This window comes from Cladophialophora yegresii (genome assembly GCF_000585515.1).
Source record: "Cladophialophora yegresii CBS 114405 chromosome Unknown aczIN-supercont1.2, whole genome shotgun sequence".
Classification (NCBI taxonomy): Eukaryota; Fungi; Ascomycota; class Eurotiomycetes; order Chaetothyriales; family Herpotrichiellaceae; genus Cladophialophora; species Cladophialophora yegresii.
Window position 1 is genome coordinate 1,110,453 of NW_006913046.1, and position 13,624 is coordinate 1,124,076.

At 53.2% G+C, this 13,624-nt stretch overlaps 5 protein-coding genes across 5 annotated transcripts; 4 read left to right on the plus strand and 1 right to left on the minus strand.

Annotated features, from left to right (window-relative positions):
* Window positions 1-573: 573 nt before the first annotated feature.
* On the plus strand, window positions 574-1,547 carry A1O7_02322 (uncharacterized protein; the record flags this gene model as incomplete). Its single annotated transcript, XM_007756355.1, has 3 exons — window positions 574-1,126; window positions 1,179-1,269; window positions 1,322-1,547. 3 exons carry the CDS (start codon window positions 574-576, stop codon window positions 1,545-1,547), a joined length of 870 nt encoding a protein of 289 aa, XP_007754545.1.
* Window positions 1,548-2,240: 693 nt separating this feature from the next.
* Window positions 2,241-3,832, plus strand: A1O7_02323 (protein SSH4; the record flags this gene model as incomplete). Its single annotated transcript, XM_007756356.1, has 3 exons — window positions 2,241-2,652; window positions 2,709-3,014; window positions 3,063-3,832. 3 exons carry the CDS (start codon window positions 2,241-2,243, stop codon window positions 3,830-3,832), a joined length of 1,488 nt encoding a protein of 495 aa, XP_007754546.1.
* An 845-nt stretch (window positions 3,833-4,677) lies between these two features.
* Window positions 4,678-6,556, plus strand: A1O7_02324 (uncharacterized protein; the record flags this gene model as incomplete). Its single annotated transcript, XM_007756357.1, has 2 exons — window positions 4,678-4,770; window positions 4,826-6,556. The coding sequence occupies 2 exons, from the start codon at window positions 4,678-4,680 to the stop codon at window positions 6,554-6,556; spliced, it is 1,824 nt and encodes a 607-aa protein (XP_007754547.1).
* Window positions 6,557-7,837: 1,281 nt separating this feature from the next.
* A1O7_02325 (uncharacterized protein) lies at window positions 7,838-9,165 on the plus strand (the record flags this gene model as incomplete). Its single annotated transcript, XM_007756358.1, has 2 exons — window positions 7,838-7,983; window positions 8,043-9,165. 2 exons carry the CDS (start codon window positions 7,838-7,840, stop codon window positions 9,163-9,165), a joined length of 1,269 nt encoding a protein of 422 aa, XP_007754548.1.
* A 419-nt stretch (window positions 9,166-9,584) lies between these two features.
* A1O7_02326 (uncharacterized protein) lies at window positions 9,585-10,619 on the minus strand (the record flags this gene model as incomplete). Its single annotated transcript, XM_007756359.1, has 1 exon — window positions 9,585-10,619. One exon carries the CDS (start codon window positions 10,617-10,619, stop codon window positions 9,585-9,587), a length of 1,035 nt encoding a protein of 344 aa, XP_007754549.1.
* Window positions 10,620-13,624: the final 3,005 nt, after the last annotated feature.

Sequence of the window (13,624 nt, forward strand, 5' to 3'; positions counted from 1 at the left end):
GGCGTGGCCAGGCCGATGAGAAGTCCGATTAAGAGTTCATGAGTCATGAGAGGTTGAGAACATTCGTATGAGCCACAAACGCGAGCAGCGCGTGATCTGGTGGCCGGAGAAGGAAACAGTCCCGAAAGCTCGTTAGAGTCTAGATCTGGGTGCCTGACCAGATCGAGTAAGCCGCAAAGACAGGTGTGCTGCGGTGCCTGTTGGTGGAGCATGGCAATGAAATGGTTTGAGTTGACGAATCTTTGCCACCATGTCTCTGCTGTTTTGTGCCTGCAGGAAAACCTCCCGAAATTCCGAAGACGGCAGGGCGGAACAAGCGGCCAGATAGGCAATAATGGTCCACCGAAAAGCTGGGGAAAGACAAGCTCCACATCAACAGCCGAGGCTTTTCGCCATTCGATTCGATCATCATCCTTAAACGGTCTTTTGCCGAAGCTCATAGTGAGACGATTTCGTTTCTAATCGTTTCTTTCTGTCTGTTTCTATGTGCCTATAGGAAGAGGTCTGAATACATACGCGAAGAGCTGTCCACCAAGAAACTCACGCCTGCGTAGGATACCAGAGGACAACACCATGACTTCAACAGCAGATCTCCGGGTCTCGTCGCTGTTTGATTTTCACAACCATGTCGTCCTGGTGACTGGAGGAGCCACAGGGCTGGGAGAAATGGCCGCTCAAGGTTTTGTCCAGAACGGTGCGAAAGTCTTCATTGCCAGCCGCAAAGAATCAGAATTGAAGAAGACCGCGGATCGTATAAATGCCATCGGGCCGGGCAAATGCGAATACATCGTGGCCGACCTGAAAGACAAAGCCGGGTGTGATGGGCTTGTCAAGGAGATCAAGAAGCGCACCGACCGGCTGACAGTCCTGGTCAATAACACGGGGGTCACTTGGGGTGCCCCGTACGACGACTTCCCTGAAAGCGGATGGGACAAACTGATGGCATTGAATGTCAAATCCATCTTCTACATGACCGTTGGGCTGCACGATCTGTTGCTTAAGGGCACCAACGCCGATATGCCGTCACGAGTCATCAATATCGCCTCGATGGCTGGAATTCAGACCACCGATGTTACAGCTTCCGGAGATGGAGGGCTTTCAGCTCCAGGCCACGGAACCTACAGCTGTACGTTTGATTCGGGGCTTGAGCGATAGATCGATACTGACTTTCCTTCTAGACGGTCCTTCGAAAGCTGCTTGTATACACCTCACCAAGATACAGGCGTCCAAATTGGCTCCAGTTAACATCATGGTGAACTGTATCTGCCCGTAAGTCTCCCCAGCTGTATAGCTGGCTGTGTCCGCTAATATGCATGTGCAGGGGAGTCTTTCCGTCGCGCATGACGAATTTTGGCATCCAGAAATATATGGATACTTTGTTGGAGCGACAGCCTACAGGTCGAGTGGGAAAGCCATCAGACTTTGCAGGGTTGGTGCTTTTCCTTAGTAGCGCTGCATCGGCTCATATGACCGGTAATGTCATCGAGATTGATGGTGGCAGCAATCTCACTGGATGGAGAGCGAAGAAGAGGGACACTAAGATATAGATCCTGAGGAAATTGCAGCACTTGGTTTCAGCCTTACAGAGCGGAAAATAGACATGGTCAAGGAGGAACCCGCAGGGTTGGACGGAAGAGGGATCTGACACCATCTGAAGGGCATCTGCGGCAGACCCTTTATGTTAAGCGATCCTTCTTGGCAATAGTCATTGGTTGGTGAGCTGAAGTTTAGCCCGAGGAGTGACGGAGCAGCGACGCAGCTTGGGTTTCCTTCTGGGCCCGGCCGTCACCCGCTACGTTTCATCCGCCACAGCACAGAAGCACCTTCTGTCTGGACTCCCCGATTCCTCTCTGCTGGGTACTTCTTCTAAAGTGCCAGAGAAAATGTTGGCATTGTGCCTATACCCTCGTCTTGACAGCATCGCACCTGACTGAATCGCCTCGTCTAGTATCATTATACGAGACCCTGACGGTTGCTGGGCACAACTACGATCGGCCAGCACCCAAATCTGCCCTGCCACAGCCGTCATTCGATCGATTAGACGACCCTGACCAACTGCATCCCCCGCCTGCGCCATTTGACCTTTTGACCTAGGCCTCGCATTTCGGCTTCCACATCACCACCTTGCCACCCTTTGACGTCTATTCCAACTTTACTCTACCCTCTCCCTTACCATCAGCAAGCTCATCCTCTGAGCGATGCGTCCTGGCGCCGAACGGCTTCAACATGAGCTATTCGCGATGACATTCGGAACCGCCCTTTCATCATCTCCTACGTCGATAACCCCAGAACCGACCTCCATCACCTCTACTTCCTTCGATGATCACAATGGTTGGCGGGGAGGTGTTCGCCCGCCCTTCAGATCAAATCCTGATGGCTCGCCCACATCTATCGTTATAAACATCAGTGATGGCGGTTCAACGGGCCGAGGGATTCTCATCGGTCTGCTTTCCGCCTTTGGCTCTGCTGGCATTGCAATTCTGGTTCTTGCAATCTTCTTCTTTTTCAAATATACATCTCGAGGTCGGATCCTGTTAGATCGGCTAGGTAGGCCTGGCGAGTTTGACGATGAGCAAGCGTTTGCGCATGAAGAGGCCGAGGCCTTGGAGACGATGGATGAGTTACAAAGGACGGAGTATTTAAGAGCAAAAGGTAGGCATAGTCATGTTGACCCAATGTCGTTACTTGGAAGTCTAACCTTCGCGCAGCATTTGTGCAAGCGAACCCTCCGGAGTCCGTGCAGACGGATATCTCACTGTCGCAATTCCTCGCCATTCAAGAAAAGGGTGTATCCGCCTGGGAATTTGAACCGGAGCTAGAAATCGCCAATTGTTTCGTCGAGGCGAGGACAGAAATCGAGTTCTTCGACTCGGAATGCAGCGTCCAAAGCAACTTGCCAGTCCCCAAACAAAACGAGGTATACTATTGGGAGGCCAAAATCTACGATAAACCGGAGAGTAGTCTGATCAGCATCGGAATGACCACGAAACCATATCCTCTGTTTCGATTACCTGGTGAGTCAATAGGGATGTTTAACGTTGCACGGGGGCTAATAGCGTCAGGTTTTCATAAAACATCAGTCGCTTATCTCTCGACGGGCCACCGTCGGTACAACCAACCATTCACTCCCAGCACGTATGGCCCTGCTTATGTGCAAGGTGACGTGATCGGCGTGGGCTACCGGCCGCGAACCGGCAGTATCTTCTTCACCAGGAATGGCAAGAAGCTGGACGAGATTGCGCACAACCTGAAGAGCCAGAATTTCTTCCCAACGGTCGGTGCCAACGGACCCTGCCATGTGCATGTAAATTTTGGGCAGATGGGCTTCGTGTTTATTGAAGCAAATGTGAAGAAGTGGGGATTGGCGCCAATGACTGGGAGCCTTGCACCGCCTCCGCCATACGGCAGTGAGCAAGGTAGTATTCTGCTCGAGACTGGAAGAGAAGGAACTCGACAGTCGACATACGAACCCGGCCATTCAAGGACCCGCAGTGGTTTGGCGAGGCTTGGACTACCAGCCGGCAGCCCAGGTCCGGTTCGATCTCCCACAGATATATCACTGGCACAACTGGCCCATGTATCGACGCAGGATCTCCCCAGCCAGGGCACCACCTATTTCGACATTGGTGATATACAGCACCAGCCGGTGGAGAACACGCCAGCCGGGCAACAGATTATACCGCCACCAGAGTATTCCAGCCCAACTGGCAGTCGGAGGAGCAGCGGCGATGGCGACGATGATGAACGGCAAGGGTTGCTGCAAGTCGGGGGACCCCCAATCCCTACCTATGATGCTGCCATAGGAGAAGCAGCAGGACCCAGCCATATTTGATGAAGATACCCCGAGCATGAATTGATTATTCTTTACGACGATTACTTGTATATGACTTCCATCTCAAGCTCGAATCCGAACTGAGCCTCGTGTGACCAATGCTGGGCGATGGCTCTTCCATACACGGCTGAAACATGGCAAACAACTGTGGGTGTTTGAACTCGTAGTCATCAGCCATCGAAATGAACTCGGCGGAAAACCCAGATATCGGAACCGTCCAGAGCCGTGAGAGCTTGTCAAAGGCATTCGTCGTGCATGGTGTGCATACCGTAGCCAATCGATATGCAGGTGAACTTCCTGGAGATCCGGTTATTGACGCAATGGTGCGCTCGCTTGCCTTTGCCTCGTATGCAGCTTCCGTTTGAGCCCTAACGCGATCCTCGACCTGCAGCACAATCTGGGGGATTGGTAAACGCCTGCGAAGCATTCCCCGTTTGTCGACTAAGAGCTTGTGGGCTCGTGTACCAACATGGTTTTCTTAGCACCGCGCTTTATTCGTATTCTCATCCTTTGACGGTTCTGATCCCAAAAGCGTCGGGCCTCTCAACCTAAATAATGTCTGTGTTGAGGCCGCAGCCTCACATTCCAATGCGCGCATTTGTACTGAACCTACAATGAACTGACATACTTGTTATTGACAAACAATCTCCAAGGCCTATCCGCTGATTCCTGCCCCTCTTCATCGACGTCGCTTGCTCTCACGATCCTGGCTCCAGGCAGAAGCACTTAGCCGAGACCTCTCCCGAACCGTTCGTCGAGATACCTGGCTCCGAGGCCGCGCACAAAGGGTTTGTGTAACGAGCCACTGGGGTCAATGAACAAAGGATATTGTGCAAAACAAACCAATGACGGGAAACAATAATGCTTCGCACGACACCGGCCCGGAGCCGCGCGAACTTGGGTCTAAGGATGGTGCTTCTTTCCAGGTCATAGTGCTGGTGAGTCAATCTTGACTGACCGGAGAATGGCGCAACGTCTTACCCAGCTCATTAGGGATCTACCGGCGGACCGCGCGAAGACAACATCACCGGCTTACTTGTGAGAGCGCCACAGACAGAATGGCGCAAGGGTTCCATGATCGCAGTCGATGCAGGCGTCCACCTTGCCAGTATGGTTCACATCCTTCACAGAGACATGCCATTAAGATCAGAGAAACTGCCGCCCCCGGGATACTCGAATACTCTCAAAGAAGGGCCCTTTGCAGGCCTTCGTTTCCCACATATCAGCGCGAAGGCCAATGCGCTCCATATCTTTCGAGAAATCCTTCATGGCTTTTTAATTACGCACCCGCATCTCGACCATCTCTCGGGAATGGCCATCAACACCCCAGCCCTCGAATACGGGCGAGAAGCGAAAGCAATTGTTGCTTTGCCCACGACGATTGAGGCTATCAAGAACCACATATTCAATGACTGGCTCTGGCCAAACCTGTCCGACGAAGGACACGGCGTCGGCTTTGTCACATACAGACGCCTGATAGAGGGGGGCAATCCTCGTCTCGGTCTAGGCGAGTCGCGTGGTTATGTCAACGTGTGTGACGGTCTTGCCACAAAATGTTGGAGTGTCAGTCATGGCAAATGCCAAAGGCGGGCACACAGCAGTTCGCACCAACACAGCGACTCTTTTGGGTACATGCCCGACTACAATTTCCCGTCTAGAAGACTCTCGCGCATATCGGATGATCATGGCTATTTCACGGTTGTGGCTCAGCAGCAATCCCAAAACGCCGGTGCATATGTGTCAGCGCCAAATCAGATACCAATGCCCGCGGGCCCTGTCACCCCCGGCATCGGGGGAGGACCGCTAGCCTCGAGTCATATGGACAGCAGCCACATGTTTGAACCGGTGCCGAGCTCAGCATTCTTCATCCGGAACGATGCCACAGGGAATGAGCTGCTCATCTTCGGAGATGTCGAGCCCGACTCCGTCAGCATCTCTCCTCGAAATCACATAGTCTGGGATGATGCAGCCGGGAAGGTAGCGGACGGAAAGCTGAAGGCAATCTTCATTGAATGTTCATACGATGACAGTACTCGTAACGAGGATCTTTATGGCCACTTATGTCCTAGACATCTCATCGCCGAACTTGTCTTCCTCGCCAACTGTGTGATTAGCAGGCGGAAACAGCGGACCACCAATGGCTCGACCGCTGCAGATGGTCAGGTCTCCGGGAAAGCCCTCGATGCTTCGACGAAAGCCCCCGACATGACCATGAGGCAACCACCGACGCCCTTGGAACTGAAAAGGAAACGCAAGAGAGCCTTGAACAGCGGTCTGACAACAACCCCTGAACCCGGACCCACGAACCTTGACGCTGCACCACCTTCGCCCATCGCCAGCAGCTATGTGGGCACCAGATCTGGCTCCTCTACTCGCAGCAAACAGTCTCACGAGCCGCGTGAGTCAGGCGTCGCGGCCCCGCCTCACACGCCAGCCCGTGGACGCAATGTGAGCTTTCACACCGGCTCTGTGGCACCTTCTATTCCAGCCTCAACAACCCATCAGCGCTCTTCCTCACTTCCAGGCTCAGCCACTTACGCAGAAGAGAAATTGCCTGAGCCGCTCCGGGGCGTGACGGTGCATATCATCCATGTCAAAGACACAATGATGGATGGGCCCGCCCCAGGCGATGTTATCGTCTCAGAACTCAGGACATTGAGCGATGAAGTCGGCTTGGGCTGTGAGTTTAATGTGACGAACTGTGGTGACAGTATATGGATATAGTGTGGATGGACTACGGAGTACTCGTACGTTGTTACAGGCTAGGTTGCTGTGTCTCGGACCGATGCCCAAAGAAGGTCTATCATTCAGAATCGAAAAGACGGCCTTGGAAAACATGAGTTTTTGTACAATACACATGCCGACTCTATTGCTCCTGCCTCCAAAATCGGGGTGATGTGTATCATGGTGGTTCCAGTCTTTCTTGGAGTACGGCGGTGGATGTCGGATTTTATTGAGCTTCATTAGTTGCTGGAAGCATTCTGTCGAATATTGACACGGCGTTCTATTCGAGCTGGACTGCCCGCGATGGCCATCGCGTCAACGAACGATCGACCACATCACTGTTATTCAACGAAAATCCAGTCTGACCAGCGATCGGCGCCACCAGCGTCTACTGTGGTACATAGTAATTTGTCCCAAACTACACAGTTAGCAGCACCCGTACCACGTTCACCAGGCTAGCGTATCACACGTGTACACAGTACTGTCTGTTTGGTGTGCTGATCTACGCAGACTCCGCCGCCCATCGGAGTGACGCAGGAGGACGGTGGCGTTCAGCCACAGGTGCCGGGGATGTTGAAAGCTTGACACAAGCTTGGGATGCTTGTTCTTGGACTGCTCTCCCCACGAAACAGTGTGCTCGCAGGGTCACCTGCCATAATAATCGAGTATTATCAGAAGCACGTGGAGGCTAGAAGCTTACTGTAGGATGTCCTTGTTACTGTGACCAAGCGATCAGATGCTTCTCCATGTGCTCTTCCATGTGTTTTCCCTTTCATCGCGATTTGTTCAGACATCTACGGGAGATCCCTGTCACGGTGGAGCTCACTAGCCACAATTCCACGTCATCCGAACACTTAGCGTGTGACAAGATTTCCAAGTTTGCAAGCGTGCCGCAGGGATCTACATTCAACCCCAATCGCACGTTAGACCGCTGCCAGTTTCGTGCAAGCGATGGTGCTGGACGTCCAAAAACAAGGCAGGGGCACTGCTCATTCCAGTAGAACAGTTTCATTGAGCAAGCTAGCATCATTCCCACTGCGTCATCCTGGAAGAGAGCACCGTATTTTGTAGAATGTGAACTACTTGAACTCGATCAACGCGCTTGCCTTCACTTCTGCTTCACCTTGAGGCAAGCAGGTGCGACCGTGAGCTTCTGCGGTGAGCGAAATCAAAGCAGCTTCTCTTCATCCTTCAACTCTTCATCTCTCTTCGTCCCCATTCTCAGCCACAACTATTGCACAGTTTCTCTCCTTGTACCTGATAGCGATTTGTATTGTCAAGATGGGCCTCTTTTCGAGACGACCTCGTGGCACAGCCGCAACTGGCAATACCACGAACGGCGAAGCTCACCGCAATGAGAAGAGAAGCCGCCAGCCTTTTGATGTCGACTCCGGCAACTTCAACCGCAGACCCAGCTTCGGACAATGGTGAGTTGCAGGCCTTCTGTGCGAGTGCATGAAGAAGATCTGACAATCGTGCTCTCTAGGCTCAAGTTCACCTGGCTCGATCTCTTGACGATGGCCGCCATGGGCGCAATCGGTCTTGGTGTCTACGAAGCCAAACCAGCACCGAGCCGATCGTTCCCAGTGACCTTTTCCGACGGCGAGATCGTCTACCCTGATTTTGCCTATCCCCTCCGTCACGAGATTGTCCCAATCTGGCTTGCCGCACTTCTTGCCTCCTTGATTCCCATCTTCGTCTTCCTGGTTATGCAATTCCGCATCCGCTCTTTTTGGGACGTCAACAACGCGGTCATCGGTCTCCTCTACGCCCTCATCGGAGCTGCCGTCTTTCAAGTCTTCATCAAGTGGCTTATCGGCGGCCTTCGACCACACTTCTTGGCCGTCTGCGACCCGGATCCAGCATTGATGGGTGCTCACCCGGGCTCAGGCTATGAAAGCATTATGTTTCAGCGCAATATCTGCCGGGGCGATCCCAATGAGATTGACGACTCGCTTGAGTCCATGCCGTCTGGCCACACCACTGCCGCCTTTGCCGGATTCCTCTTCCTCTACTTCTACCTCAATGCCAAGCTCAAGGTCTTCAGCAACCACCATCCAGCGTTCTGGAAGCTCATTGCCACCTACGCTCCTATTCTTGGTGCCTGTCTGATCGGTGGTGCCCTTACAATCGACGAATACCACAACTGGTACGATGTCTTGGCTGGTGCCGTTATTGGCTCAATCTTTGCCATTTCCAGCTACCGCATGGTCTACGCCTCGGTCTGGGACTTCAGATTCAACCATATCCCGCTGACTCGCCACACACCATTTTCCTACGGGGCAGGCGCTGCTGGAGCTGGAGGATTCGAGACTGCTGTTTTCACCAGACAAGCTGGTTGGGGCTACGAAGAGCACTACGGCGGTGCTCCTTTCGACGCTGCACACGGGCTTAGAGGCCAAGCGGCTGGCTTTAACACGGGCCCAGTGCAGCAGGAGCGCTATCTGCACAAGCCTGAAGGCGATGTTGAAGCCAATGCTGGTCTTCATGGAACACACGGCTTCACGAACGGTACATCATCTGCTAGAAACTCGGATGCTACCATGACCGGAGGGCCTCATTACAACCACGGCAGCCTCGGGCGCAAGCCGGTACCTACCACGGTCTGATCGAACTTATCGAACTTTTTCACGAAAACCCATACTGTTGACGGGAGAATGTCTTGTTGTAGAAATTGCATGGAGGGAGCATGGCGTCAGGTTGGAGCGAACCGACGAGCCACTTTGTGGCATGCGGTGAACCCTTTAGCAAAGGACGTGTGTAGCATCACATGAAGTAGCGTGTACAGATAATGAAAAGCACTTGTAATTGTCTCTATACTTGTCTTCCGAATTCTCTGCCACATACCATGCCGTGACTCGTCATGAGATGACTGACCTCTCTGCTTGTTCAACGTGTTTTGGGCCCGTCATGCTCCTCAGAAGTCAAAACCCTTCCAAGAAGACTATCCTCTGCGCCTTAATTCGTGAACACTAGTTCCACGTCCTGGTTACCTCTCCTCATCCGCTGAATCATATTCCGTAACTCATCACGACATGACCGGTCTCTCTCCTTGTTCAACGTGTTTTGGGTCCGTCATAATCCTCACAAGTCGAAATCCCCCCAAGATGATCCTCCTCTGCGCCTCATTCGTGAACACCAGTTCCACGTCCTGATCTCCCTTCCTCATCCGCCCAGCCACACAGTCTTCCTCCGTAGCCCACACGAAATCGACATGCTCATTCGGATCCAACCTTACATGGGGCGGCTGCCACAGTGGCGGTGGCGCCGACGCTGCTCCGCCCACTCCATCCACATTTACGTCCCCATGATCGACACCGACCTCGACGACAAACTCAAACTTACACACCGTCTTCCCACTTCTCGTCCAAAACACGCGGCCTCCCGTGCGGATGAGGCCGAGGATCGACGTGGCCACGAGCCCGGACTCCTCCCATAGTTCGCGAGCACAGGCGTGGAGGATGCTGCTGTCGTCGGTGTCGCATGCGCCGCCGGGCGGTTCCCAGCGAAGGGGCATGCTGTCGTGCGGGGAGCGGCGGAGGAGGAGGATGCGTGGGGATGGTGATGGTGAGGGTTGTGGTTGTGGTTGTGGTTGTGCTTTTGGGTGTAGTTTTGGTTCCGCGTCTGGTTTTGGTTGTAATCGTGGTCGTGGTTCCGGTTCTGGGTCTAAATCTGGTTCTGGTTTGGAGGGTTGCTTGGTGACGTCGACATTGACGTCTGTACGCGCGGTGAAGTCGACGTGAGAATTGGCGTGAGAGTCGACGTGAGAGTCCACGTGAGATTTGTTGTGAGATTGAGATTGAGAGTCGGGGTCGAATCGGGCAAAGACCAAGGCCCCAACAGCGACGTGTTGGTAGTCATACTCGTCCTCATACTCGCGCGGATTTTCGTGTCTATGCGCATGCGCGGGCGCCGCGCTCGTGCGCCGTGCATTGAGCCGGTTGGCGATATATGTCCTGTAAGGGACGGTGAAGGGAGAGAGCGATGCATGGGATGTGAAGTTGAATGATGGTGTTGAGGCGGTGTCGACTGCGGATGTAGATTCGGACTTGATCTTTGCCATGTTTTCCTTGGGCTTTGCTTGGGTCGTCGTGGTATCGGGCACGGAGTAGAGGAATCAAAAGTAAAAGTCCGCTATGTGGAAGGGCCGACCTGAAGCTGAAGTTGTATCTATGTAAGCGTCGAGAACGACGATGGACGTACTGTGGTAGTAGTGGGTTCAATCTAAGGATGAGCGTCGAGTGATTTCATGACGGCTGCCTGTTGGGAGGAAACTCTTTCTTCGTAAATGAGCCTTCACGAGGCTGGCGTGAAGACATCGTGTCAGAGATACATACAGATACGACAAGCGCAGGTGCTACAAGCTCTGGACTCCGAACCATGTTTGTCGCTGAACTTCAACAACGCGAGTCTCGTCGGTGCTTCAACAAAACACCATGCGGAAGCTCAAAAGCAGCGTCGCTGAAACCCGCTTCCAAGGCCGGGTGTGTCGCCGCCGGATTCCACGACAATCCAGGCTCGTGCCAACACCACTGCATCTCAGCCGACCACACACATGGTATATGCATGGTTTTGGTGCCCGGCAGCTGCTCGATCGAAAGCCGCCATTTCCCTCCTCAAGCCATCAGCTCGTCAGGGTGTCAACTCGCGTCCCGCCTTCCGAGAGACTGTACGAGTGCAGCGTTGAAGCAGAAGATCCGAACAACTACCACACAGGCCGCTACTTTCCAGTGGCACTTTGGCGACCTCTTCAAGGATGGCAGATTCCGAGTTCTACACAAGCTAATTAGCCACTGTCTGGCTGGCAAGAGACACGCAGTGTGTTGTGCATCTCCGTTGTAACCGCCTTGACTGAACGGGAGGGACCAGGGACAACTCGAACGTCGCGTTGAAAATCGTCAACGTCAACATCAACGACCGTGAGCTGCACATCCTACAGCACCTTCGAACCTCATCCGTCGCTAAGGACAACATTTCCCATCCCGGGCGCAATGCGGTCGTAACATCTCCTCGACGACTTCGGCCTTGGCAAATCGCACAGAGGTCTGGTGCTAGATGTCATGGGAGCTGACCGTGCAATCCCGGGCTGGCGCTCAACATGCAAATCGACTGTCAGGGGAGACAGCTAGAAATATAGCTCAGCAGGTGACTAGGGTTAGACTATCTATGGCAATGTGGTATGGGCGCATGGAGGTGAGTAGTTACTTTCCCAGAGCACTACGATGTTTGTTTTTACCAACACCACTGATATAATTCAAGATTTATATTCCGGGAACATACTTTTTACAGCCCCAACGATCGCTGCACTGCCGGAAGAGCAACTAATGTCCCGCCTTGGGAGGCCGAGAACTGGTCCAGTCACCAGAAGGGATGGTTGGTGTTTGGGGGCATTCGGTGCCATCATATCTGGTCAGTCCAAAGTCGATTCGCGGGAGTGATCACGAGGTCGAGATCATTGGATCTGGGAAATGGTACGTTCACGTTCATCTTGGCGTCTCCACCGAATACTGACCTTGGCGAAGCATTCTTCCACAACAGCCCACCACGGCACCTTGCCACACCCTGGCACGTTCGAGCGCCAGAAGCCATTTACGGTCCAAGGGTTAAGCAAATACGTGGGCATGGGGAGCATGGGATGCTTTGTGAGTATTCTGAAGGCGTCGCCACACACTGCGTGTGGCTGACGCACTGCAGCTCTTTGAGTTAATAACCGGGAGAACGTTCATGGATGCTTATCTGGCGGACAGAAACAGCATGATAGACGGACTTGAAAGCAGTTCTCGGCTCGCCACCAGCAAAATGGTTGGACGACCTGGATACCGAGACGCGGGAACTCGTCACCCAGGCGCTGCACACAGGATATGACTTTCGCCCGATATTTCCAGCTCAACTACGACCAGGATGATGATCAGTTATTAGACTGGTGACGATCCGGATGAGGATGAGATACCCCCATTGAAAAGTATGGCAAGTTCGCACGCGAGTATACGGACGAAGGGTTGCAGGCTCTATCTCGTGTCCTTTCTAGGCTTTTGCGCTATGACCCGACATCAAGAGGAACACCGGAGGATTTGCAGGATGCTCTGCAGTGCATAGAAAAGGCACGGCGGGTCGGTTTCTGACGTCGAGCCTCTTCAGGACAATTCCTTCTGAAATTGAACCCATGACTGTTACCGAGCTTAAGCGCCTTGTCTCTGCAACTGCGGCCTCGGGAAGCAGCGATAATAAAAGCAGCTATGGAAGAGGCTCTCCCGCTGGAGACGATTCCAGGCCGATCACTGCAGGCCGCGGGTCATACTGATGGCTGTGCCGGTTGCGAGCAGCACACCTCCTTGCATTCTCACGAAACTGCTCCAGACTGATCAGATCGAAGTGTCCCATGCCATATCATAAATCGTAGTAGTTGTTGGCATACCTGGTTAAAATCTGATTGATAGCCACGGATCGAAAGGAGACCGGACTTGAACCTCCAAGTGCACATAGCATGGGATGGGATGCGACACGATATAATGCAGGACAGGGGAGCTATGCAGTCAGTCATGAAAACGGCTCAACGAGGAAGCACAGGGTCCATCATGCAGGATGCAGGATGGAACTGGTCTGTCCGGGCTCTGAGACACAGCTGGACCATCACGTTGAGTGAGGAGAGACCGGACTCGGCAACACAAGAAGCCGTGCCATGGGACTATCGTGACAGTGAAGATGTTCAGCTTCATGCTCGTGTTCATGTTCAGGATCATGTCAGGATCATGCTCAGGTTCAAGGTCAGTCACTCAGGTGCAAAAGTCAGGGTCGGCTCCAGATTGGGATTCGTAATTTGATTTGATGATCTCGTGTGTTCGCCCATCGCCCAGGAGAGCTGAGCTGGCCGGCTCAGAGCCACGTCTTTCCAATGGCCCGTGTCTATGCTCACCGCCCTGTGCCTTTTACCATGCGTTACAAGACCGAAAAGGATGCTTGCTTCCATGTCCAGAATGAATCTTTTGCAATCCTGCGAGCGTTTCCTGATTGTAGCCACCAGGCAATAGGGCCCATCACAGCGCGTCTGCCTTGTTACTAAAGTCATTG